This window comes from Prinia subflava, chromosome 14 (genome assembly GCF_021018805.1).
Source record: "Prinia subflava isolate CZ2003 ecotype Zambia chromosome 14, Cam_Psub_1.2, whole genome shotgun sequence".
In the NCBI taxonomy this organism is placed as follows: domain Eukaryota; kingdom Metazoa; phylum Chordata; class Aves; order Passeriformes; family Cisticolidae; genus Prinia; species Prinia subflava.
Genome location: NC_086260.1, coordinates 8,559,686 through 8,586,072, shown reverse-complemented (window position 1 = coordinate 8,586,072; position 26,387 = coordinate 8,559,686). Strand labels below are relative to the sequence as shown.

The following is a 26,387-nucleotide window of genomic DNA, read 5'->3' as shown; positions in this document are numbered from 1 at the left end:
AGAGAGTTCAGCAAATTCTGTAACCTGTAGTCAGTGTAGCACTTTTTCAAGAGTCCACAAGTGAAAGATACAAGGAGTTTTAGACCAAACAAAATCTTATTACCTCTCCAACAAAAACTATGCTAGAATTTAACTAATAATTTCCATTTCAATGGTAATGAATAATTTGGAGTACATTCTGAGTAAAATATGCAAACTACTACATAATCACATTGCAGCAAACAACATAAATGCAAGAATGATCACCTTAACATCTAATTAGCACTTCTACACAGTCAGACTTATGCTAAAGCTTGTACTCGCAGCCTAACATTATAATGAAGGTTACAGCATTGAGTAAATAGGATTGGCATAAACAATGTTCATTCATTTTATTTCTTCTCTCAGGTCAAGTTTATCCCACTTTGGGAGAAGTCCAGAATAAAGCTTAGAAGAGGACTTTCCTGATGAAGAAGTTGCTTATAGGAAGTTCTTTAGAAAAAAATAAATCCAGCAATGGATAAAGAAATCATTAAGTTATCTACATAAAATTAGATAACTTCATATATTGAAAAGAAACTGAAATCTGCAGACTGAGAGTGACAACAGTGAGAAGCAATGAAAAATATGGGGAAAAAAAGTTTGTAGAACTGTACCCTACAAACTCACATAATGCATTTAGCTGCCTGTACACACAATTAAGATTATAAAGAAGCAGCTTTCATTCTTTCAAACACTAACAGGAAAAGAACAGAGTTTACACATATCTTTCTTCCTCAGTTCTCCGCCTCTGAATTTATGAGAGGGCATTTAGACAAGTCAGTCTACTGCCCTAAGGCTGTCTTTTCATATCACCTATATTTTCATAAAATAAGAAGTGTTGATCAATTTTTTAAAAAATTCTGGCACTAGATTGAGGTCCTGGTGTTCTTGATGAAAAACAAGTTAAGACAGTGGTTCCTGCCCCAGAGCCCTAAAAGCTCAGATAAATACAAAGGAATTAAAAAATTCTCTGGAAGAATTCTCTATTGCCCGAACATCTTGCATCTCTTTCAGTCAAATTATGCAATCCATAATAGCAATTATGGATTACTGAAACTGCCTTCTAAATATCTAAATAACTTCTAAATATCCCCAAAGAATAAACACAACAGAAATCACTCACAATATGAAGGAAAATCTCATCGGTCACTTTTGAACACATTTGAGTAGTCCAACCACTTTTCAAATTGGTGGCTATGCCTTCCAATAAAAAGTAACACTACTTTTTTATAGAGATAAGAGATAGTTTTGCCAAAACATTGCAATTCCCAGACCCATGCAAAGGAATTTGATTGACACAGTATGACAAAAAAAATCCACACTTTTTGACAGACAGGTGAGAAAGGGAAAAAACCCAAAACATAAGCTGAGGTGTCTTTCTGTGAATAAGAAAAGAAATAAATCACCACTGAACTCTACAAACAAAACAACCCTTTCCCCCTCCTTTCCCCTCTCCCCTCCTGATATTACATAGGTACTGTAGTTAATATTCTAAACTCTTATCTAGGACAAGTAAAATTTCTTGTACATTTCATATTTGGAGTCTTCAGTGTTAAATTTATTAGGGATTTAAAGAATAAATTATTTTTGTTCTTTTTCTTTAATCATGAGAGAATAGAATTTTTCTTTTGATATTCATTCACTGCTCTGGTACTCGGCTTAATCCTGCAAATCTTTATCAATGCTCAAAAGCAATTCTGTTGCAGCGTGCTTGATTTCCATAATCCCCCACAACACAGACATTTATTTTTTATGTGAACTGCTTTTGGGTCCTTTGAAATTCACAACAGATAGTCCCTCACACCACATAGAACTGAAATGCAAAATAACATGAAATGAGTACCATACCACTGGTTATCTCCCATGTGGCTTTGGCTGCATTTTTTAGAGATAATCTTCTCTGACTGTGTTTGTCTGGTGATGGTACTTGTGGTGAGGTGAGCTGAAAATCTGCTTCTCCACTCACAGATGTTTTCTGAGTCTGAATTTCAGGGTCTGAAATGCAATGTAGAAATGAAATGCCTGTGAAGATTCATATTGTGTGCATATGGGGCATTGTACTGGAATGCAAACACCTAAACAACATGGAAATCTTGCAGGGCAGCAGGAACAGGGCAGCCACAAGGAAGGAAAAAGTTAACTCTCGGTATGGAAGAAGGGCAAGCTGAAGTAATTCTAAAAAACAGGCTTGCAAAAGTCTGCAAAACAATCAAGAACCACTGCAGCAGCTCAGTTATTTTCACAGCATGAGGAAAGAGGAGCACGTGTATCAAATGTGGCTATTGCCAGTAGGTGATGATTCCTGGGTCAATCACTTAGAACACAAATAGCTGCAGAGAGAATGAGCATTTATTCACCCTCATGCAGGGGAATAAGTCATGATTTAATGAATATGTCTTCAGTAATTAATTAAGCAGACAAAGGATTAGAAAAACAAAGAATTAAGTCCTATATTCAAAGGCACAATCATGGAAAAATTTGGCAGTTTGAGAAGTCTACATATTCTTTGCTTTATGCTCTTACCATTTTGATATTCATTTGTAGTTTGAGGAGTATTTCTTTTGCCTCCTTGATCTAAAGCATCATGGCATGGCCAGACTGGTAGCTCCAATCTCTCAATATCTGGTATGGATTCAGCTGGCATTCCTGAATTTTGAAGTTGGCATGAAGTCTTGCTACCCAAGGTCTTTGTTACCTTGAAAGACATTATTTCTTGATGAAAGACAAAAATACAACAGCTTTCAAAATACTCAAAGGTAAAACACACATTATGAATTACACTTCTTTTTCAAATATATATTTCCAAATCTTTTTTTAAACACTTTCTTTTCAGAAAACTTCATGGTAGGCTCTATTCAGTGTGGTATCTTCAATCTTTACAGTCAAGTGGCAGGCAGAGGATTTTATTTCACTGAGTGAATGGAAGAACAGAAAGAAAAGGGAAAAAATTAGAATTCATTATCAGAATAAAAGGACTAAAACTTGTAGTTATTTTAGGTCTCAGGAGTCTTTTCTTCAGAGAAAGGAATATCATTTTACATCTTGACTTTCAAGTGACTTCCTGCAGAAGAGTTGGCTGGATCCCTTATTTGCAGTGTTAAACTGAAAACTGTAGCTCTGATCAGATTCCAAAAACCTGCATATTTGTTGTTGGCAGACTGGGACCAGGTATTTTCCCTGGCATTGTAATTGACAGCATCACAGGAGCTACTGTAAGGCTATCAGAGCACCTTGAAATGTAACTTCTGCTCTGCATTACAGCTCTTATCATAAGGAAAAATATTTACACACACACACATACACAGAGAGATATTTCAGCAGTCTACCACAAAAAATTCAGAAAAGTAAGAATGATAAGAAATCACAGAGTAATTTCAGTGGAAAGAGGCATCTTCATGTCTGATGCTGAAATTAGATCAGCCTGTTTCATTCAAGTTTTGATGTCTTCAGACGTTTTGAAACTCTCCACTCTGTTGTGGCTCTGTTGCAGTACCGAACCACTTCTTTGTTATATTTAGTCAGAGCCTCTCTGCAATTAGGCCCTGCTGCCCTCGGCCTTTCAGGGCCTCTTAGAAGAGGCCTGGCTTCTCTACAGTCCTGCACTCATTGAAAACAGCAACTAGATTTCCCCTTAGCCTTCTCTCCTGTGGGCTCAATAAATCCATGCCCTGTGCTGGGGCCATCCATGCATTTTCCTTGCCCTCCTCTGGATCTTGGCACTGGAGGTCCACAACCTGTCACAGTTCTCTTGAGGAAGCTTCTGAAATAAACCTTTAACTCCTCTGCTTATCAATATCTTTCTTTGCAAAAGTGCCAACGGTGCTGTTGGAATTTAGCCCTTACCTTTCCAGGTACCTTTGCTTTGGTTCTTCTGTTTGAAGATGGAGGTGGCCCAAGGATGTTTGACCCAAATGCAATGTGTGATACATCCCGAGTTTTACCATTGCATATGTTGCCTTGGCCTCTATTACCCAAGATACCTAAGTTAAGAAAATTAAGAGTTAAAAAAAAAAAAATTACAGTACTTACAAACAATAAAAAGTAGTATTTTTTTTAAATCAACTAAATGAAAAGAATTATGAATACTTAACATATATAAAAGTTATGTTCATTTAAAGTGCACTCCCTAGAAATACAGGAATAACAAATGCACATTTTATAAAAGTGTGTCAAGATATAAGCAAGAAACTTTTGGTCTATTATAGACATGTATTTCTAATCTTCTTGCTTTAAAGATTTATTTAAAAGTGAGTTATTTATAAACAAAAAAAAAAAAGGTTTGCTGGATTTCCCTAGAACTTCAATGAAAACCAAACTTCTGACAGAAAGAAAGAAGAACTCTAATTAATAAATACGAGAATAAATAAATAATAACATAAAAAATGGAGACAAAACTGCTAAGGTATCAGTCACAGCTCAGAGAACTATTTACGTGTACCCTGCTTTTTGAAATTACTGAATCTGCTGTATTACTAGGGCTGGTAATATTGCAAACACACTCTATTGCTGCTAAAATATTCCACCCTTTTCAGTATTTATTTTTTTTACTGCTGAAAATGTAGATTTATTTTTATATGTCTTTTAAAGCATGGAAATTGCCAACCAGTCTTCAAGACAGAAAGCAAACATGGAATGCAGGTGAATGTTCTCAAACAAATTTAAAAAGGAAGAACAGTAAAATGGTTATAATTTTACCATTGCGGTTATGGAGCTGCACATACTATCTATTTTCCTCTTTTATAATTCTCCAAGATTGTCAGCAAATTCTCCTTTCCAGAGCTGATAAAAATGGTATCTTCACATTAATTTATATTTAATATTTACAATGTCCAAAGATATTTTCTTGCTACAACTTGTATTAAATTGCTATCTCACTTTAGAGATTTGACACCTTCATAAAGCAATAAAGTAGAAACAAAATATTTTGCTGATTCCCCTGAGCATTTTTCATAACCTTATGACAAGATCAGCCTTATTTATCATCAAGGAAATGAAAAAAAGACCATACATTACCCACCAATATCATCATTTATTGTACTAATAAGCACAGAAGAAGCTACTTACTGCCATTACCTGACTTTTTTTCCTGATGTGACATTTGGTTGCTGTTAACAGCTGCCATTTCACAAGACCAGATGACCTGTCTTGGTTTAACATCAATTTCTTTTTTGCTGGCTACCTTGGGATGTTGTTAGCTCCAATTAGAAAAGCTGATTTGCATTAAAATCTCTCTTAATGACCACATTAATTGACTGCAATTAATTACCTACATCTACACATAACAGTGTGTTGATGACATAATGAAATAATATGTGTAATTAGAAGCGGATGATGCTAAAAATAATTTGGGCTTTTGATTATCAAATAAACAAAAGATTTAGTGGATTAAAAGAACATTTTCCAATTATAATGTACCTAAACATACCAATTTCAAGTAGGCCAACTTCTGAAATTTGAAAAACATGTCTGGAAGGACACATGCTATGTTCTCAAGGTGGGATTAAAAAAAAGATTAAACCTTAAACTGAAGACATTTAATCTTCATGCAGGTGAGGGATGTTATCATTAATTATTTTACCATATATTCCTAAGGGCTTTGTAGTCCAGATGTAAAATCTGAGTTGTTTTAAATGAACATTAGTTTTTTCTGCTTAGATGCATCATTCACACCATTGTACTCATTTATATTTTACAGTCCCTCATATTTTGACAATCCAGCCAAGCATTTTTTTGTAATACAGTCACTAAGAAATTGGATTACAGACTTTGCTCTGCTATTCCAAAGGCAAATTTATAATCCAACTTTACAACAGAACTCTGGCTTGACTACTTGCAGGGCAGTGATACTCTAAAAGTATTATTTTCCCTTAATTTAAAAATGGTACTTGCTTGTAAAAAAAAAGCTAAATGCAATTTAAATAAGTAAATATATGAAGGGCGTTGCTCCAAGCAAGAATTCAAACCCCTTAGTATTCACTTCAGCTGCTGTAGGACAAAGACTGCCTTTGCTAAGGAGGTATATTGAGAGAGAGCAAATGCTAGAAACTAGAAAAAGCACCAGCATAGACAGCTTAATGCAAATGATGAAATCTTTATGAGTTGAGTTTTCATATTCTGGTAAAAGCAGAAGAACAGAAGTTGAAAAAGTAGTTTTTAAAAATTTTTGATATTATCAAGGCTGTTGTCAGAGTTTACTTTTCTTTAGGGCTTCATGAGATGGTATAGTCTTAACCAGTAGTTATCCTTCTCTGTAACCTTATTCCTTTGGCCAATACTTTGTACACATTTCTTCAGAGCAATTTAACAGAAATGGTGGAAATGATTATTCACTGAATTCAAATACTATGGATGAAATCCTCAAGGCTGAGAAAGTTCTAAACCCAATGGAATAAAAATCTATCTTTACCTACAGCACCACTTCTAAAATTGCCTATGCTTAGGAAGATATGTTGGAAATGGGTTCTTTATCTAATTTGCTTGCTCAGACCCCCTTTGCAGTTTCTTCAGCCCTACTTCCTTCCCAGAAGATGTTCTACCACCCTGTTGTCATATGATCATATGACTCTTAAAAGGGGGTACAGAGGAAGGGGAAAATGAAATGCTTTAGGAAGATATTACAATATTAGATGGGTTAAATCAAAGCTTCAGCTTTGTGTCTTGTTCAGAAGCCAATAACAACATAACAAAAGAGTAGGGGAAAGAAGATACCTACAGAGACTTCACTGTGCATTTTTCTAAGTTTAAGAAGTTTATGTATTTCTCCAGATTAAGATGAAAAGAACAATCAAAACAGAAGAGTGAAATTATCAGTTCTCCATGAAGGGCATCAATCAGAGCACCTCATTTAAAATCCATTATAACTCTCATTTTTAAGAAGGGCTTGCACATGTTCCGGGATATTTACCGTTGTTACTGTTGTTCTGGATCTACGGAATAATTACATTTTTTTAAAGAATACAGATCAGTTAAGTGTACATGCAACTGAATTTACAAACCCAGTAATATCCTGGGCATAAGGAAATTACATTTTTGATATGTTTACAATTCTAATCAATGAAATTTAGTGACGTATTAGTGAAAAAGATCACTTTTTTTCTACATTGATTTATTTTCTCATTGGAATTGTAGCTGATGTCTTCAAAACTCAAAAAACTGATTAACACCTCCCCCTTATTTTCTTCAGCTACAAAGAAACTTGTCAATAGCTGAAAATTTTATTTAATACTTTACATAGTTCCGTGAATACCACTACTGATTATGAACAATTTTACAACTCCAGATTTCCAATAATGAACATAAATAATCTGTTTCTCTCTACTGCTGTTCTTTAATCATGATCAATCTCTTTACAAAGTTGTTTTAAAGAGATAATCAGTACTTTGAATCAAGACAATAAGTACTGTAAATATATTTGCCTTGGTGAAATTCTGCTGTTGACTTTACTACAAGTAGGAAAGAATACACAGTTTTAAAGCAAAAAAACAGCTTTATTAAAAAGCTCTCAATTGTCTGACCCAAGTCTATTTAAGCAATTTCACATCTTGGCATTTGTATCTACAAAGCAGTTTCTACTGATTCTTGGCTTACAGATCTTATTCAAGCAAACATGCCAACTTAAACATAAAAACACAGGAAATGCCAGTCTAGAAGAGAGTTATAATCTCTCTAACTTTCAGCTTCAAAGCCAAAATCCAACATTTCAGGAATAGCACAAGATAATTCAGTATGGATTTTTGAAATCATCTGCCTTCAACACAGCTCTTAGAGTAAGGTTGGAAAAAACTTGGAAGTACAAAATTGAATTTTCTCTTCATATTTTTACTTGCTGCTAAATACAACATTACTGTTACCCATATAAATTACCAACTGATTTTGGAATATACCAATTTCTTTACCAGCCTGTTTAGCAGTAGATTCAATATTTTAATCATATTCTGTGTAACATGGCACTTTCTTTTATGAGTTTTTAATTTTCAACTGCATCATCACATCAAATGATGTCTGGTTTTTCTGCCACGAGATAAGAAAAGCAGCTTTTATTGAATGTCCCTTGTATCACTGGTTACTTCATAAATGCCCTTATGTAAATTTTTAATGTTTTCAGCATATCTTATGTGAGAGATTTTCATTCACACTGCTTCTTCCTGAATCACTTCTTGGTCTGTAAGGTATTTTCTGAGGTGGTTTAACCGATAATGTATAAAGTATTTCAGATAATAATGCAAAAATGATTTTAAGGTTTGATATCTTCTTCATTTCCTATGAATCTGAATTTCCTGCTACTTAGTTTTTTAAAACATATTAAAATCTGAAACTTCTACTGAGCGGTATCTATGGTGTTGATAACCTGCCTACCTTGATTCATTTAATATGATCCTTTAAAGCTTAACTGCAGCTATCATTCCTCCCCAATGTACAATCCTTTGCATTTAGCAAAGCTAGATTTTAAGTGATGTCATGTTCCACACTTAGCCTGTGCAGTGGTCCCTAGACCAGAATATTTCAACATGGTGGCCACAAGACATAAAACCAGTAAACTGAAAACCTTGCTTTGAAAATTGTGATATTTCCTGCATGTTACCTGCTCTGTTTTTCAGGAAAAAGTAAATATGGGATTTCCCATCTCACAAGCTTAAAACTTTCTGAAACCCTATTCCTTACTAAACCAGTATCTGTATCATAACAAAATTTTGCTTCCCTGTTATTCACTTCTCTTTGAAATTATTCATAACTATAATAAACAATACAGAGACTAGAACAAAAACTTTTGAGGTCTCCTGCTGTCAACCTTCAGCAATAACAACAATTTTGAATTTAATCCTCTCTTTGCTTTCTCATAGCTTTTATCCAAGCCAGTAGCTTGTATTGTAGCACACGACTGCCCAGCTTCTTTAATAAATCTCTTCTATGCAATGCTTCTATGTCAAAGTCTAAATTATATGGTTTATTATTTTGTAGCTTAAAGAAACATTCAAATAATCCAAATAAGACAAAATTTCCTTTTTCAGAGTATAAGCATGGTCATATTGCCAGAAAAGTTTCATTGATGTGTATATACTTTAAAAAGAAGTGTAACAACTTCACTGTACAATGCTTCAATGTACATTCATATGACATCTCAAATATTGTTATAAATCCCATGCTTGAACTAGAATTGTTCAAGCTCCACACAGATCTCAAACTATAGAACAGACATATGTGTCTATGTTCTTGTGGCACTACAGGTGTGCAGAGTTGTCATGTTTCATTTGAAGACACTGGAACTCTTAACAAGGATATTTACAAAACAATCAATTGTACACATACTGTATTGATTGTATTCACAGTATTTTAATACATCAGAATACCTGTTTCTTGCACTGCGTTTTCCCTACATTTTATTTCTGGTTTCTGGATTTCATCTATATTCAGCACTTGTGTAACTTGTGGGACATCAGAATGGAGCTGGCAGGTTGGAGGAATATCATCTGAGGCCTCATATGGGCCAGTTGTGACAATGCATGTACCTAGAATGAAAAAACATAGGCTTTATTTCAAGACACCATGGAATTCAATTTGACTCATATTATTTGGTAGATTACATATACTTTAGTTTATATGGCTATAAAATTGAATGGATTACGGTAATTTGAAAAATTTGCTGCAATTGGTCACTTTTTATTGCAATTTTTAAAATTATATTGTGCATACTTTTAAGCCAAAAAAATTGAATACAGGTAAAGAAATATACACTAATGACTGGAATAGCCATAGAAAATCAACTTCTTTGATTTGTCAAGAGAGCAAACAAAACAATCACTAAATACATTTTATTAATTTTTATTACAACTCAGCTTTAATTGTAACACCGATATAGTGATTTTCAGATAAAATGAACAGCTAAATGAACAACTAATGTATTCATGTCTGTGGGACTGAAGTAGCAAAGAAGTCCCATATATACAAATAAAGAATTTAACAAGCTTTAATTCCAAACTTTGGACACCGTTACATTTTCATGATAAACTAAAAAGCTGTCAGCCTATGTATTCTTGAGACAACAGGCACTAGTAGAACAGGAACTGATTGTCTCTGCTTTCCCTTTGATACCCAGTTTATGAAAGCTGCTCTCTACAAAGAAAGGAATCCATATCAGAACCATTCCTGATGTTACAAAACAGATTAATTCTAAATTTTAGAAGGCTTGAATATAATAAGCTAATGAATTAGTCCATTTTCCAAGGAAAAGAAGAGGAAAATACAACCTGAAACCCAGACACGAATAAGGGATCAAGAATTGCAATTTGAACAAAAAAATTCAAATGTCCCATGTTGTATTTCAGTATAGGACATACATTTTCAATCTTTTTTTTGCCAAGACAGTACATTATTTATCACTGTTGGGCAATACTTAGTGATAAAAACCCATACTTAAGTTCTGCATCACTATGGAAACAAGAAACTAGGTGTAGTTTAAGCTTGTATGCTTCAGTGTCATGAGGCAGAAAAGATTAATTCTTTCCTCTTCTATCTCAATGATCTCATACAGAAATAATTTATTCTTATATGGGATTTCTCCTTTGCATTTACTGTCATTTTAAAAATTCAAAACATACTGTATACTTGCTACTTGACAAGAGTAACACACTCATTGAAATCAGTACTTCTACCACACCAAGGAGTCTGAAGCAAAGAACTTGACCCTTGTCCTGTTTTCTGCTGCAAAAGATTTAATTTTCTTCCCAGTAGCTGGTAGAGGGCTGTGTTTTGGATTTGGCATGTGACCAGTGCTGGTAACATATTGATGTGTCAGTTGTTGTTCAGCTCCCCAAGCTGCCCTGGCAGTGAGCAGATGGCAGGGGGCACAAGAAGCTGGGAGGGGACACAGCCAGGACAGTTGACCCTAACTGACCCAAGGGACATTCCAGATCACATGGCAGTGTGCTCAGTATATCAAATAGAGGAAAAGCTGACTGGGAGGAGCTGCTGGTGGTAAACAAATTATGCAAACAAAAAACCACTGTCCTTGGGTTTTATTTATCTTGTTTTTCTTTCTTTTTCCTTGTCATTACAGTTTAGTGTTATTAAGGGGTTCTTGTCTCAACACATCCATTTTCGTACTTTTACCCTTCTGGTCCTTTTATTCATCCCACTGGGGTGAGTGGTTGTGTGGTGCTTAGTTGCTGGCTGAGGTCAAAGCATGACAACTCTCAATACAAGTTGCAATGTCATTGCATTTAGTGGAGCCCAGCTAACTGGTCTAGTCATTCTGAGAGGAAAAAGCTTTATTACAGAGTAATTGTTATCTGAAACTTAATTAATAATAACAAAAAAATCTCACTATAGTTGTTCTTCATTGGGTATGAAGTATAGAATAATTTTAATTCAGCCAAACCTTCAGTTGTAATGGATATTTAAGATTGGTCTAGAGAACAAGTTTAGAGGAGTAGCTGAGGGAACAGGGGTTGTTCAGCCTGGAGAAAAGGAGGCTGAAGGGAGACCTTGTAGAGAAGCAGGTATTAGCGTCTTCTCCCAGGTAACAAGCGGCAACACAAGAGGAAATAGCCCCAAGTTGTGACAGAGGATGTTTAGACTGGATACTAGGAACACTTTCTTCAGGAAAGGGTTGTCAGGCCCTGGAACAGGGTGCCCAGGTAGTGCTGGAGTCACACTCCTGGTGGTATTTGAAAGCCATGTGGGTGGCGTTCTTAGGGACATGGGTCAGTGGTGGCCTTGGAAGCGCTGGCTTAACAGCTGGACTCAAAAGACATTAAAGGTCTTTTACAACCTAAACAGTTCCATTATTCTGATTCTATGAATTTCCTAGATAAGGAAATTCAAAAGCATACAGAAAGTACTAATGCCCACCAGCTGTGTAATAATCATAGAATTGATAATGAAGTAATTAAAAGTGTAATATTTTACTATGCATACAGTTTATTAAAGCTGTCAACTCATTATGTTAACTGCATTTTAGAATTTTGGAACTCATTTAGAATATTTAAGCACATTTCAGAAGCTGTTTAGAATGGAAGGGGAAAAACAATGCACCAATGGAATTAAATTAAATGAATGCCAGTGAGAGCTTGAACTGCAGTATCCTGTTGAGAATTTACTATATTCTCTCTGTAGACATTTTTTAATTGATATTTTTTTAATCTTACCAACAAAAAATCAGGGGAGTAATCACAAGGTTTGCCTACTCTCCCCTATTGGTTTAGTGTTTCCAAATGGAAGATACATTTTGCTACACTTACAACACTGTTAACTACCTCTCCTTCTGAAACCAGAAATGTTTTATCAGGTATTTTCCTTAAAAGCCACAAAATGAAAATTTGAATGAAACAGAAGCTGAGCTATTCCTAGGGGTGCCTTTAATATAAGAAAGTGCCAGCTGTGCTTTTGAAATTTCTCCTCTATTACTTCAAAAGCAGTGAGAAATGAAGTTCTCTCCTTGGAAAATGATGATTCAGGATTATGATGCAAGCTTGGAGACTGGTAAACTTTGACCAATATCCGGATCTACTGCAAAAAACCCTGTCATTTTTCAGCTCACCACCAATATTACTTTCCCAATAAACAAGGCCACATTAGGATAACTGGACATGATCAGAGGTGTTTATTATAGTTTCATAGCTCTGTTTCATATAATGTTTTGTTAGAATTTTGTCTGCATTATTTCAATAAGAAAACTTTCATCAGCTACTAACATCCAAAATTAAGAAAACAAACAGCAAATGTTGCTGTTTTCAGTACTTCTCTTTCCTCTCAGATATTCTGTTCTTGGCCAAAACCTGATTCCTATCAGCACAAGATACCCTCATTAAAATAAGCTCTCTACTTCATAAATACTGCCAGAATGTCTTCAGTAAAAATTTTCTAAGGAATTCAGTGTTTAAAACACAGGAGTACACATAAATTTAATTAGTTGCCTTAAGTCCAACACTAGCAGACTTACTATGCTGTACTACCACTTTAATTTTTAAGAAATCATGTAATCCTTCAAACTGCCAATCTGATGAACAAGAAGCTTTTGATTTTATAACATGAACAGTTATGATTAAGACTAGATAGTAATTAAAACACACCATCTTCCTGAGCTGTATCTTTTGGCTTGAATTTTAAAGTGAAGATCTTTCTTAGCTTACAGTTAGCTGAAATAATAATTCCATCCAAAGATCGGAAGAGAGCTCCTTTGAATATTTCATAGGTAAATGTTACCAAGTCAATGCACATATTGCACCACTAGAAAAGAGAAACAATACTCTTTAGTTAAGAGCATGAGCTGAGGCTAACACACCTTCTATACAAATAAACAAGATGGTCTTGAGGAGACATGTGCCAGTTTCCATTCAATTTGCAGAACTGTAATATGTTTTATATGATTACTCATGTGTAAAATCTAGCTGATCAGTAGTTGAAATTTTAAGGGAAAAGGAAAGTAAAACCACAATGATTGTACATGCCTAATTTCCTTATAAAGTCAAAGTAGAAATATTTGCTCCTAATTGCCAAATAGCAAATATTTTTTAGAAAAAAATTGGTTGCATACATTACTGTTCAGGTCTTAAATCTGAAATTTTGGAAGGGAAGTAATATTTGTTTTGAGGACATCAAGCAATGGACTGAAAAATTCAGTATTTAATTATAATTGGTACTTCTAGTGATGAGGTTGAAAAATAGAATAATTTGTAGGAATACAATACAGAAAGGTAGCATGTGAAAATGCAAACTATGTTCTGCTGATGGAACAAACAACTTATTATATATCCTGATTTACAACCCCTCATGCTGATAATAACAATCAGCTTGTATATACAGTAAGTTGAACTATCAGAGCTGTGTAAAAGATCTATCTAATCACTGGAAGAAGTATGCTCCCTCCTTTAAGCAAAAGCAATGATAAAAAGGCATATAACCATTAAAGAGAGACAGATATTTCTTCAGATACACTAAGGAATATAGATTTACTCTTTAAGGTTGGTCAAGCATTAAGGATATTAAAATATTTTGTCATTATAAATGATCAGAGCATCTAGACATATCTGATTCATGCTTTATTATCTTAATTAAAATATATAACTAAAGTTCATCTTCTGCTTGAATTTAACTTGGTGTACATTAATGCACACGCTAATCCTGAAATACCTGTACTAGTCTGACACCAAGTAACAGAAATTACACTGAAGAAAAATATTTTAATTTCACTGGATTTTGAATCAACAGCAACTTCAGGGGTATGATCTGACACATATTCATTTTAAACAAATCCAACTACTTCTTGCCACAAAGCAGAACACTCCTCAATTTTAAGTTACCACAGTTGCTTTCATTTAACCTATCTCAAAAAAGTTATAAATTCAGAGGGTTTTTTTGTAAAATATTCTCTCTCATGTCTAGCCTTAAATTCACAACTGCTTAGTATACTGTTATCTAATTTTCTTCATGTAAATATATATTTTAAAATATTTGAAATCTAACTATTCTCATATCAAGTTTACTTTCTAAAGCAGTATTTGAGACTCAGTCCTTACATGGTTATATGGTAACCATCAGGCTTTGTATCCTGTCAGCTTTTACCACATGTTGTGGCTGGGCATGGGAGAGAGGAACCAGGAGAAGATAATGGTTACTGTTTTGTTTTCATCAGTTTGACGTATAGATGGTTCTATAGATGCCAGAATTTGGAAGAACCTGAAGAATGTGAAAGCAGCCATCAGCTACAGTCTACCTGCAGCTCCAGTGAATGTCATCAAAGGTCACTAGGGGAGAAGGGACATGCCAGCAGGAGCACTATCATGAAGAAGTATCAGGGACACAGAGAATTTTATAGAGGCTGGATCAACAGGAGAGGTGAAGACACATCACAAACAGCAGTAATTTTGTACAATGACAATCAATTCCTAATAGAAGAAGAAGGATAGAAGAGGTACAGCACTAAGGAGTTCTGCTGCCATCTGGTAAAGGGGACATACACAGGCATCTTCAATCAGTAGGAGCTGAGTTCTAAACCAAGCAATAATTTCAAAAAGTTTATAATGTACACAAAACATTTCTGATTAGAAAACATGCTCAACCTCAGCCCACGGAATATTCCCAAGGTACCTACTATTCTGCGCTTGATCATAAACAGAGGAATCTTTGCATGCAGAGGGGTTACAGACAACTCCTTGTGGACTGTTGACAAATACAATCTTCTTTTAATATTGTCAAAATCAGTTATCCTATAAAAGAAAAGTCAGGAGAGAATGGAACAGATCTTTGTCAATTCAATAATCCAGTATCTTTGGGAAATCTAAAAAAAACCTGCTCATGTGCAGAACCTTTATGTCAGTAGCAGCAAATATGGAATTTAAAAATTCTTTTACAAGATGAGTAATGAGATTTCTTTCTCCAATTCAAACTTCGTGGCTATATCCCTGCATATATAAAATCACTTTACACGCTAATTTCATTTCAACAGTCTACACTCTTTGCTAGATTTCCACCGCCCTTCAGAATATGAAAGAATTCAATTTGTATGAACTGAGAACCCAGTAGCCTTTAATAATAACATGTGTTTTGGCCCCTTTAACTTATGCTGTCTTGGGGCCTGCTAACTAGAAAAACATTATTTGCTTTCTTTTCCTAAAAATGCCTCTGTCACTGCATATAGATTTTTTTCAGCTTAAAGGTAAACACAATACATTGTCTGTCTGTTTTACTTCATGAGGACGTATCTTCAAAGGTGAATTATAATGCAGAAGTTTATTGCTCACTATTTAGGTCATCTCACAGTGATACCAAGGACACTGAATTTCAACATTTCTAATAAATTCAGACCACAGCCATGGTCACAAAAAGAAATTAGGCTTCCTTTAAACTCATAAAGAGGGTCATTTTTATGTTCTGTTCCATTCAAGTCTCGTTAGTAGCTGTACTGGTTTTGGCTGGGAGCCAGTTAAATTTCTTCAGAGTAGCTTGGAGAGTGCTGTGCTTTGGGTTTGTCCTGGAAGCAGTGTTGGTAACTCAGGGATGTTTTCATTGCTGCTGAGCACTGTTTGCACAGTCAAGGCCTTTTCTGCTCCTCACCTCATCTCACCAGCCAGGAGGCTGGGGGTGTATGAGGAGCTGGGAGGGGACACAGTCCCCCCAGGACAGCTGATGCCTACAGACCCAAGGGATGTTTCAGACAACACAGTGCCACGCTCAGCAGTAAGAACCGTGGGGAAGGAGAAGGAATGGGGAAAGTTAAGAGCTACATTGTTTTCCCACGTAGCCGTTACATAGGATGAAGCCCTGAGCTCCTGGAGATGGCTGAACATCAGCACGCCCACGGGAAGGAGCCAATGCCTTGTTTAGATTTTGGTTGCATGTGCAGCTTTTGCTACCCCTATTAAACTGTCTTTATTCAAGGCACATGTTTTTGCACTTTTCCCCTTGTGTATTCTCCTCCTCAGGAGAGAGAGGGGCTGCTGTGCCTCAGCTGCTTCCTGCAGTTAAACCACAACAGCAACACAACCTTGACATTCTCCAATAGTCCTCCCTTAACACTCCAGAGCACAGATATTACCTTAAAGGCTGCAATCGGAGAATATGCTTAATGTATGGGGAAACAAAGATTAATTTACTAATTATTGTTGAACAAGCCTATTTCTAACAGATGGGTATTTCTCTGTAATTAACAGCCCCTCTGAGAAGATGACAAATAATTATAGTAAACAACTTTTTGTCACTACTTAGTGTTGCTGAAAGTAATTACTCATAATCATTCAAATGCTGGGTTTTACTTCAAAATAGTGAGACTGCCCTGCAAACTTGTTTTTGGTTTTTTTTAAAAAAATTCTTACTGAAAACACTTTTTCATTAGCTAACTACTACCTGTATTATACCTGTAGCTTAAATAATGAAATAGCATTACCCAAAATTTGCAGAGTAACACCCTAAAACATTCACAGGTTTCCTCAGGTCAACTTAGGAGGACATAACTCTGGGGCAAATTACACAGTTTAGTTATTTTTGCCAATTTGAGAATTTAAGCAAGGACAGTACAAAATATACTGCAAGTATGCAAACATCAAAAGGTTCTACCAGTACAGGCAATAAAAATACATAAACACCTTCTTGTTCCTCCATAGTCTTTAAGACCATCATTCAAACCAAACTGTTCACCAGCATTCCAGAACTTGCTGATTCTTTCCTCTCCCTTGCAGATAACCTGAGGTTTAATCCATTCATGCTCATTACATGGGTGGGCAAATGAAAACCAAGTGGAAGACTCTACTGTCTGTTTCATTTTGAAAGACTGGCAGATCCTCTTATAGATCACATGCACTTGAAAAGCAGAAATTCCACTATCATGCCAAGAAAAAAACATTATATCTTCACTATTGCTACTGTTTGACATGAGAGATTCCAGAATCAGCTGCACATATTTTTAGGAATGGAAAAATTATATCAAGTCCTTGAAAAGTGATTTCATCAAGTGATTTCATCAGAAAACCTCCAAGTGTCTTACAGTGCTGGTACCTGGGCTTGATCTTACTTTTGAAGAAGTTTAAGAAAGATGTGAAGTAAATCCCTTAAGATCACCAGCAAATAGGCCACATATGCCTTTGACCAAGAGTAAGGCATAGTTCCACCTGTCACTTTACTTCCCATCTAGCCTTTGGTGAAAAACCAAATCTGGTTTCCAGAAACTCTTCACGCTAAATCTTGGGTGTTCAGAAATGTTAAAAAAATTGGTGCACCAAAGAAGTCCAAAGTATTGGAGCAATAGTTGCTTGAAGCTCCCTGGATTTCCTGGTTACAGGTAGAGCTGAGCAATTGTGCTGAGAAACCAGGCAGTTGCAATAAACTGAGTACTGAGAAGCAAAAATGCTATCCCTGCTGAACCTCAAACTGCATAATTCTCAATAGAAAATGTTGCTTTAAAGGAGGCTATAACAGAGCAGCAGGAGCCTAGAATTAAGTCATGCATATCTCCAAACAACTGGCAATAAAACCTAAGCTCACTCTATACTATCAGTTCTATATGTTTAAATTTTATTATTTATTTCTTACATGAATAGGTTTATCTCTCTGCCTCATGAAAAAAATAAGTACCTTGTTATAGAAAGGCCATTGGTAAATGTACAGCTCAGTTACTCCAAAATGTAACACTGAACATATTTATTTAGATCAAAAGACATACATTTACATCAGACTCTGTCATATAAGTCTAAAATAAGACTTTTTATGATGACAGATGTGCCATAAGGAAGGGGCAAACCTGAGATGAATAGATATAATCACTCCTAAAAAAGTGTAATTTATTTCCGTAAATACATTTAAAACAATAAAAATACTTATGTTTCCACGGGGCAAAAGTAGGTGAAACAGTGTAACAGGCAAATTAAAAAAGATGTCCTTAAAGTTATATAAAATAATTCATTTCCCAGGAGAAGGAAGATAATTATTTAAGAGTGAGTGTAACTTTCAGACTTTTCAACTACATTGATTATAGGAAAATAAAAATAAAGGAAAGATCTGGAGAAACTCTTTTCTGAAATAATTTAGACAACGGGAGCTAGAATGTCAGATTTCTCAGTTGCAAAATGACTCCAGAGTACTTCTGGTGAAACTCAACTTTTTTTTCCTGTTATTCAAAAGCAGAACTTATGTTAAACCTACAATGGCAAGAAACATCTGCAGCACACATCTTGATTTTCAAAAATGAATTTAAAAGATCTATATGGGAGTTAATGTATTTTTATTATGTCTGTGCTTGAGTATTTATATCCAAGGGTCAGACATGATAGAAAAGTAATGAGACCATGTTGAGAAAAATGAGGTAGTCAACAAGAAAATCAACCTCATTTATAATAATATTCCTGTGATCAGCAGGTGCATAAGTCTTCCAGCTATGGTCATTAACTGCATTCATTTCACACTTAACATCTACATTTGCAAACCATTTGAAAGTAAAATTACCTTCCAATTCGATTTTCAATTTTATTTTACATCTTCAAATTTGATTGACTATTTTCCTCACAATGGTAACTATAGTGAGATTGCAAGCAAATGGTAGCAACTACCCAAGAGCAAAGATAGATTCATCTGCTCAGATTGCCTATTCACTTTGTTTCTGTATGGATAATAATTTATAACCATTTCTTAATGTTCAATTCAAGGCTAAAAATGAATTTCGAAAAAACAATACAGAACCGTTGAGGGATGCTTCATTTGTCAGGATCACTTGGTCATCAAATGAAAGTGTTTTTCTCTTTATAAATGATGTAACCTGGAAGTTTACCAAACACGAAAACAGGTTGTTTTACCAAACACAAAAACATCTATGTTGCTAAGCTAAGAGCAACTCCCACGTGATTTAATACTAACAGAAATCTCCTTGTATCCTGGTCAAAATCAGGAGTGAATTCTCTGCTAATGCTTCACTATTAGTACATTAGTATATTAATACTTAACAACTGTAGTGCCATTTTTTCCATAGAAGGCATGTGCTTCCTAAACATAAGATAGGAGCATCATCATCATCATCAGCTCCACTTTAAAGACAGAAAACAAAGCAATAGCAATTGTCAGCTGATTTGCTATGCTTTCAGGTTCTCAAGTTTCCTTATTGAGGAGCTCTGTGTACTTCATATACATTTTATTTTATGTGCTACTTGTAAATTGGTCTTGTAGGAGATATTGCATTACTGAAGTGGCTGCCTGATGATCTGCAATCCAGAGCACTCTACCCTGCCCTCATAAAAACAGATGTAGTTACACTGAAAATCAATCAGATCTCCACAAAATAAGAGATCTGGAAGATGCCACCAGACTTAGAGAACAAGTTGTATTGTGTACTGGAATTTCCTATTGATAGTGTTTTTTCTGGAGACCATTAAGACAAAAACCCACAAAGTGCCCTTAACCAGTATCCATAAAGAGGAAATAACACAAGGGGCGGGCACAAAACAAGAATTTTCAAATCTGGTTGTTGGATATCTTTCAAAATATGAGCAGGTATAAAGAAATGGTGAATCCTGACCTCTCCCTACAAGATACTGACATATTTGCCATCAATTCTCCAAGTAAAAAAAATGACCTAGTATTTTTGCTGACCAAGAATAAGTTCATGTGAAAGTTTAATTACTCTTACAGCTCCACATGTTTCACAAATCATTCTGGAAGTGCTCACTAATATTCATAAGATGTATTTTAGAAACTTCTATCAATATTTTAATAGCTTGGGTTTTGAAATAAGCTCATCCTTCTCTTATTTTCAAGTATTTAGTGAATTCCATTTTACGGCACAATGCTGTGTTCCTCTGAAGCATGGCTAGCTTTGCCAAATAATTTAGAAAACTGTAATTCTAGTTAGTAGTTTTGTATTTTTCAGTACAAAGTACTCTAATGAGTATTAATATGTAGAAAATGTAGTGCTGACTTATTTTCCAGAATCTAAACCAAGTACCTCTATTATGCTGTTATTTATGCCTGCAGCAAGTTATGTTGGCTTTTTAAGTTCACTGGCTGTTATTTTTTCCACTCTGTTATTATTTTCATGAATTTTCTGTTCTAAAGAGACAATCCATCCTTTCATTCATCCTTCTGAGACAAAGGGAAGCATATTTGCACCTGCTAATGTAATAGTTCTCTTAAATACAACCACATTTCTCATATTTAAACCATTGATTCTAATTACTAAGAATTACTATGAAGTCTTCCCTTTAAAAAGACAGAATTAACTTTCTTGCTAACAGAATTTACTTTATTTGGCACATGAAAATCCCGACTAACAAACCCTACCAACCAAATAGAAACAGTGTTCAGTTTACCTCATATTATTTACCTTGATCAACCAACCAAAATATATATAATTAGTACTTTGCTTTCATCTAAAGTTCTAGAAGATGTGATGACTGGGAAGGTTATTAAATTTTTTTAACTTTCAAATATATGAGTTAAATCTGATATGTAAATTATGAAATTTAACATACCCTAATACTTCTAAGAATGTTTCTGTATTTTACTCCTGCTTCACAAAAAAATCAAGAATCATGTCTCGTGCTACTAAATACCAGAATTCCAAATAATCTCTCAGCTAAATCTATTCAATAAAGTTTACCTTCAGTCTGTATATACAAATCTTCCAATAATTTCAGATGTACATAACAGAATTCACACCTATGTCCTGCTTTGAATTTTAAGAAGTTGGTCTAAGTTTTGCAAGACTAACCAAGATTCATATTGTTCTGTATCTGAAAACATACTGGGTATTTAGGTTAACATGAATAATTTATGATATCTCTGTCAGCAAAGCTAAAATGATGACTGATTATGATAGCATCTAATTCACATAAATTCAAACTGTTACAGTATCTATGAATAAATTAGCCATGCCTGTAAAATCTATGTTGTGGTTATTAAAAATCTCAAAGTAATAAGCTTACATTTATAGAAACAACTGTTTGAAAACAGGAAATATGGTACCAAAATATATACATTCTACTGTACTGTTCCCAGGCCTTGTAATATGATTTCTTATCAGCAAGCACAACCACTTCAGGAAAAGAGATTTTAACACCTTTTTCCCTACAGATTCCTTCACACATAACTAAGTTCAACAGAAACGTATCAGGTGTGTTCCAGAGTTTGAAACTCTTACAGAGTTTGCATTAATTCAGAATATAACAAGAGCTGATGCCTTCTGGAGCTGGCGAAGGGCAGTGGCAAGCAAAGCTAATTTGACTGCGAACAGTGGGATAGTAACTGAGCAAACCTGTTGAAAAGTGCTTTGCCAGCTGAGCAAGGGTTGAAAGGCTGAGGTTCAAACATCAAGGAAGAATTCACAAATTAAGAGACACGGGTACCATTTGTGTGAATGAGCAATGATGATGTGATCCTCAGCATATTCTGGCTGGAAAGATGGTCCATAAGGTACTGGGTGATTCAAGGACACAGCAGAGCCACGGGGCTCGTTAATACTGAGCACCAAATCCGGGCCGGGGGCAGCAGCAGCTTTCACTGACAATGGCCATGTGTGCTCTGCAGGGGTTCATGTCAGAGCCCAGGGGTCTCATTAGGGAACTGAGATCCCCAGCTACAAGCTGTGCGACATGATTTACAGCTATTCAGCATGTGAAGATTGAAACAAGTTTGAAGAAGCATGAACTGGCCGTCACTGCGAGAGGCAGCGTGGCTTTGGAGCTGCAGCAGTAGTGAGTAAGTACCATGCCTGAACTGGGAAGAAAAAGGTTGAGCAATACATGGGAACTCATATAAGACCACAAAATACTTCAGTACATAACCAGGAACTGAGCATCTCATCCTTGTTCTTACACCAGACCAGTCTACTCTTTTTTGGTTGTATTTATTTTTGATACTATGGTACAATTTCAAGGTTTGTTTCCTCACATCAACTGTTCTAATCTTTTGCTGTAAAACTTTCCATAAAAGATGTGCTAATTTCATGTGATATCAAACACTGAGAAAAACCATACCAGAAACAAAGTATGACCATGAATGGCATTACAGTTCTTTAAGAATAAATGTTTGAGTGCTTGTCAAAATGCCAAGCAGAAGTATTAACACCCACGTGTACTGGGAATTACAGCAAAAATGACAACACAAGACAGATGCTGTTTCCTTTACATGGAAATACTTTTCAAACATTGAGATACCTTTTTCAGAAAAGTTGCAAAATCCATAACACTGAACATTTAACAACTGGTAACTGCACTTGCAGCAGACAGCTATATTCACCATTACTAATAGCTTTGCTATTATTTGCTTCAAAGAAGCTGCATAAATTACATGCTCTCTACCTTAGTTGTGATTTTATTATGCTTCATCAAATTTTTCATCCACAATCTATTTTACACATTTTCACACAGATCAATACATTGACTGTTAATGTGGTGGTATTCATCTAATCATGCCATATAAAAAAGTATCTAAAATTCTATTTAAATTTCCTCTGAAGAAAAGATAAACCAGCTAATATAGACAGTAGTTTGCACATTTCAGTATTTATGGCAGGAATCTTACATGACTGGTTGATAGCAGCAAGTTAGAAAGTGTAGCTGCCAACAGTGATGGACAGTCTTGAAGAAATTCTTGTTTGCTGACCAAATCAATCACTGAACAGAATGCAAAAGAAGATGAGGCTCACACTAAATTCCTATTTCCATCTCTCTGCAGAATGGGAAAGCAAGAAATGTAACATAAAGCTTCATGCCCAGCTATTACAAAACTTCTCAGTGATTTTTACATAAAGTAAATTCCATCACTTGGCATGCTATCAATTTTCACTTGAAGCTGCTCAAAGGTTCAGCACTAAGTGGTCAGGCTGTGTAAGAAACCATCTTTGAACATTAAACTTCAGGAAGCAACAACACCTTCAACATTCTGTCTGCAAACAAGCAAGAGATTTCTTTCAAAACATCTGTAAAGAAGGGAACTGAACAACAGCCACATGAAGAAAGAAGGACTTGTCTTTATTATCTACTGGATTATCTTAAGTCTGTTAGGATAAAATAATGCATTGTGCATTCTGCAAGTCTTGAAGGACTTTACAGGTACAAACAAGTTACAGCTGATTTCAAATACAAAACTCAGTATTAAAACTATCTTAAAAGAAGTTTTATTAACTTTTTCATACAGTTGCACTACGTAGGGACCAACTGATACTATACTTTTAAAACATAAACACCTTCATTCAAAGTAACTGGAGATACAGAGAAAATATATGGTTAATATTATTTATATTATATGCATTATACAGCAATATTGTATATGTTATATAAATATATAGAGAGAGCAAATACAAAATACATGTATTTAAATCTATACAAGTACCTAAGAACATTATAAGGACATAAATTTGCTTTTATAAGACAGACATAGTAAAGATGAAGAAAATGTCAAGTCTAAATCCAAACTGGAAAGAGAAAAGGCAAGTAAGGGTGGGAGAGGTGATAGAAAATGGTTTTATCAAAAAAAAGCAAGCAATGAGAGAAATAAAAATAGTAGAAGTAGAAAAGACGTTCTTGTTAAGAAGGTGGCAAATATCCAAAAGAATCAAACAGAACATGACACTACAGAAAAATCTGAATTCCTGCACCTGTCATTAAATCTCTGCCCCTGCCTACAGAATGCCCATGAGAAGCAAATCTTGGTTTTGGTTTGGTACTTGGTGTCTGGTCTCTGTGTGCTGCATGACATACCCTGCTTGTTTTGTCCTTTTGTTGCTTTAAATGCAAACTTACAGAAAGTCAAATAAAAATAAAATCCTTCTTTCACAATCTTTCTTTACACAATTTAATTGCTAATTTAATTGATGTCATTCAACCCATCTTTTCTTGCAGGACTTCTAATGGCCTAATATTTCTTCTGTTAATCCAATCCCAGATAATTCTACATGCTACAAAGCTGAGTGAGTTGTGCTGTTTATATATAAACAGATGGTGTCACTAGGGGAGAAATGTTGTCCAAAGCCTGACAACTGCCCAAGTTTAAAACTCTATTAGATAATTTCATTCCTAACTAATAAAAAAATCTGTTTCTGCTGTATCTCTCCTTCTTCAGTGTGGAAATAACGATACCAATTGAGAACCCATTTGTTTTTCTTGCTTCTTAGCATCTGTTTGGTTGTGTTTTTCTCCCCCAGTTATTAGAATATGTATTTCTTTTTGCCCTGAACCAAAGGGCCCTCTCTTATGAATAAGTCTCATGAATTTTCAGGCAGTCCTCATGCACCAGTATTTCCATGTTTGATAAATTTGTGTCCCATTTCTTCAGATTTTTCAAAATATTCATTCAGGAGTTTTTTGAGTTTGTTCTGTCTTCAAAGGAATGTCAGTATTTAAAACATCTAAGAAATAATGATCTCATTAGCTTAATTACTTTTTATTGCCTTGACAAGTCACCATGCTTTAATGCAAAATATGCCACCATAATTAATGACTGCAATCAAGAATTCACTTTAAGTATTCAAGAAAATTTTATGCATCTTACAGTAACTCAGTGGAGAAGTCTTTTCCCAATGGCACAAAAATCTGGAGTGTCAGAAATTGCTGCACCAGTCCCACTAGAAATAGGGAAAAAAAAGAAAGTGCTGTGTGCATGCAGATGCACGTCTCACTATCCAGCATTTCCATTTTGTACCATATGCTATGCTCCTACAACACTGTTTCCCAAGGTTCACACAACATATGAACACGAGAAAAACCTGAAGAAATCCAATTCAAACTGCAACAAATGTATTGTTTCAAAAGTCTCATTTGTGGCTTTGGTGGAATTCTCATGAAAACAAAAGGAACCTTTTTTTTTAGCTTACAATTTTTGAGCTCCAAGACCATGAAGACGATAAATACCCATAAGAATTATAAAATGAAGTAATTCTTTCCTATCAAGGTTATCTTATAGTCATGTTAAACTTGCACTCATGTTGCTGATAATGTACATCTTCCTAAGCAACTTCAAAAGAACTCTTGGGTAAGAATGCAATTCAGATCATGACAACACTGCTCATTTGATTTTTAGAATAATAGCAAAGGAGTCTGATTGAGGAAACAAACAAAAAATTCAGGTAGCTCCCCATCAAGGGAAAACAGTACAAAGCTGTCTGAATTGAACCATATGTTGTTTTCTTAGATATTCCATCAGGGACGATACAGGCTGCTTTTCATTGACTTCACAAGCCTGAACAGCAACACTGGATCCTCTTCTAAAGAATGACAAATCAGAACTTTCTTCTTTTGAGGGCCAAATGACACCTTAAAACTTCAAATTAGATTTGCCTATATAGTAGCTTTTATTTTGGAAGAGTACACAGAGTTCCAGTGCAACTGGGAGACCGTAAATATTTGAGGTACATACACCTCAAGAGAGGAAGAGACAAAGACAGAAGGAAACAGAATGGTAACAGATGGAAACCTGACTGCAGTATTGCAGCACTAGCTAAAGTAAATTTAAAACCAAAATATATTTAGCAGGGATTACCCACACAATTAATTCTTAATCCTAATTTTAATGTTTAGCAACAGTGAGCAATTTTTTTCTTTTGATTTTTTACTGTTATTTGCTATAGTAGTTTATTATACCACTTAAAATGAATTAGTTTGGTTTCTCAAAAATACACATTGCATTACTATTTATTATAATGAAGATAACAGACAATTTCTTTTACGAAAATCAGACTAAACTTCAAGGCCTTACAGTGTGACCAGCCCAAATAATTTATTCTTTTTTTCTTTTTTTTTTTTTTTTTTTTTTTTATTTATTGGAAAAAACTGAAGTCTTACTGTATACCCTGCATGAGAAGTATACTAGAAGATTCCCATTCCATTTGTTTAAAATCACCATCTCAATTTTTCTTCAAAAGAAAGCAGTTCTAAACCAGCTCAGTTCACTCCTAC

The 26,387-nt window shown here is 35.0% G+C and overlaps 1 protein-coding gene across 5 annotated transcripts in view; it reads right to left on the bottom strand.

The window, feature by feature from the left end:
- The window catches only part of CFAP20DC (CFAP20 domain containing), a 69,255-nt gene that overhangs the window by 34,778 nt on the left and 8,090 nt on the right, over positions 1–26,387 (bottom strand). For 4 of the 5 annotated variants that reach the window (XM_063411784.1, XM_063411782.1, XM_063411786.1 and 1 more), the window contains 7 exons: positions 24,985–25,057; positions 15,110–15,224; positions 13,089–13,245; positions 9,369–9,527; positions 3,865–4,001; positions 2,545–2,716; positions 1,870–2,016 (listed from right to left, as the gene is read on the bottom strand). In XM_063411784.1, the coding sequence (XP_063267854.1) occupies positions 1,870–2,016; positions 2,545–2,716; positions 3,865–4,001; positions 9,369–9,527; positions 13,089–13,245; positions 15,110–15,224; positions 24,985–25,057 (960 nt within the window). The remainder of the gene's footprint in view (positions 1–1,869; positions 2,017–2,544; positions 2,717–3,864; positions 4,002–9,368; positions 9,528–13,088; positions 13,246–15,109; positions 15,225–24,984; positions 25,058–26,387) is intronic. The other variant, XM_063411785.1, reaches the window with a different exon arrangement.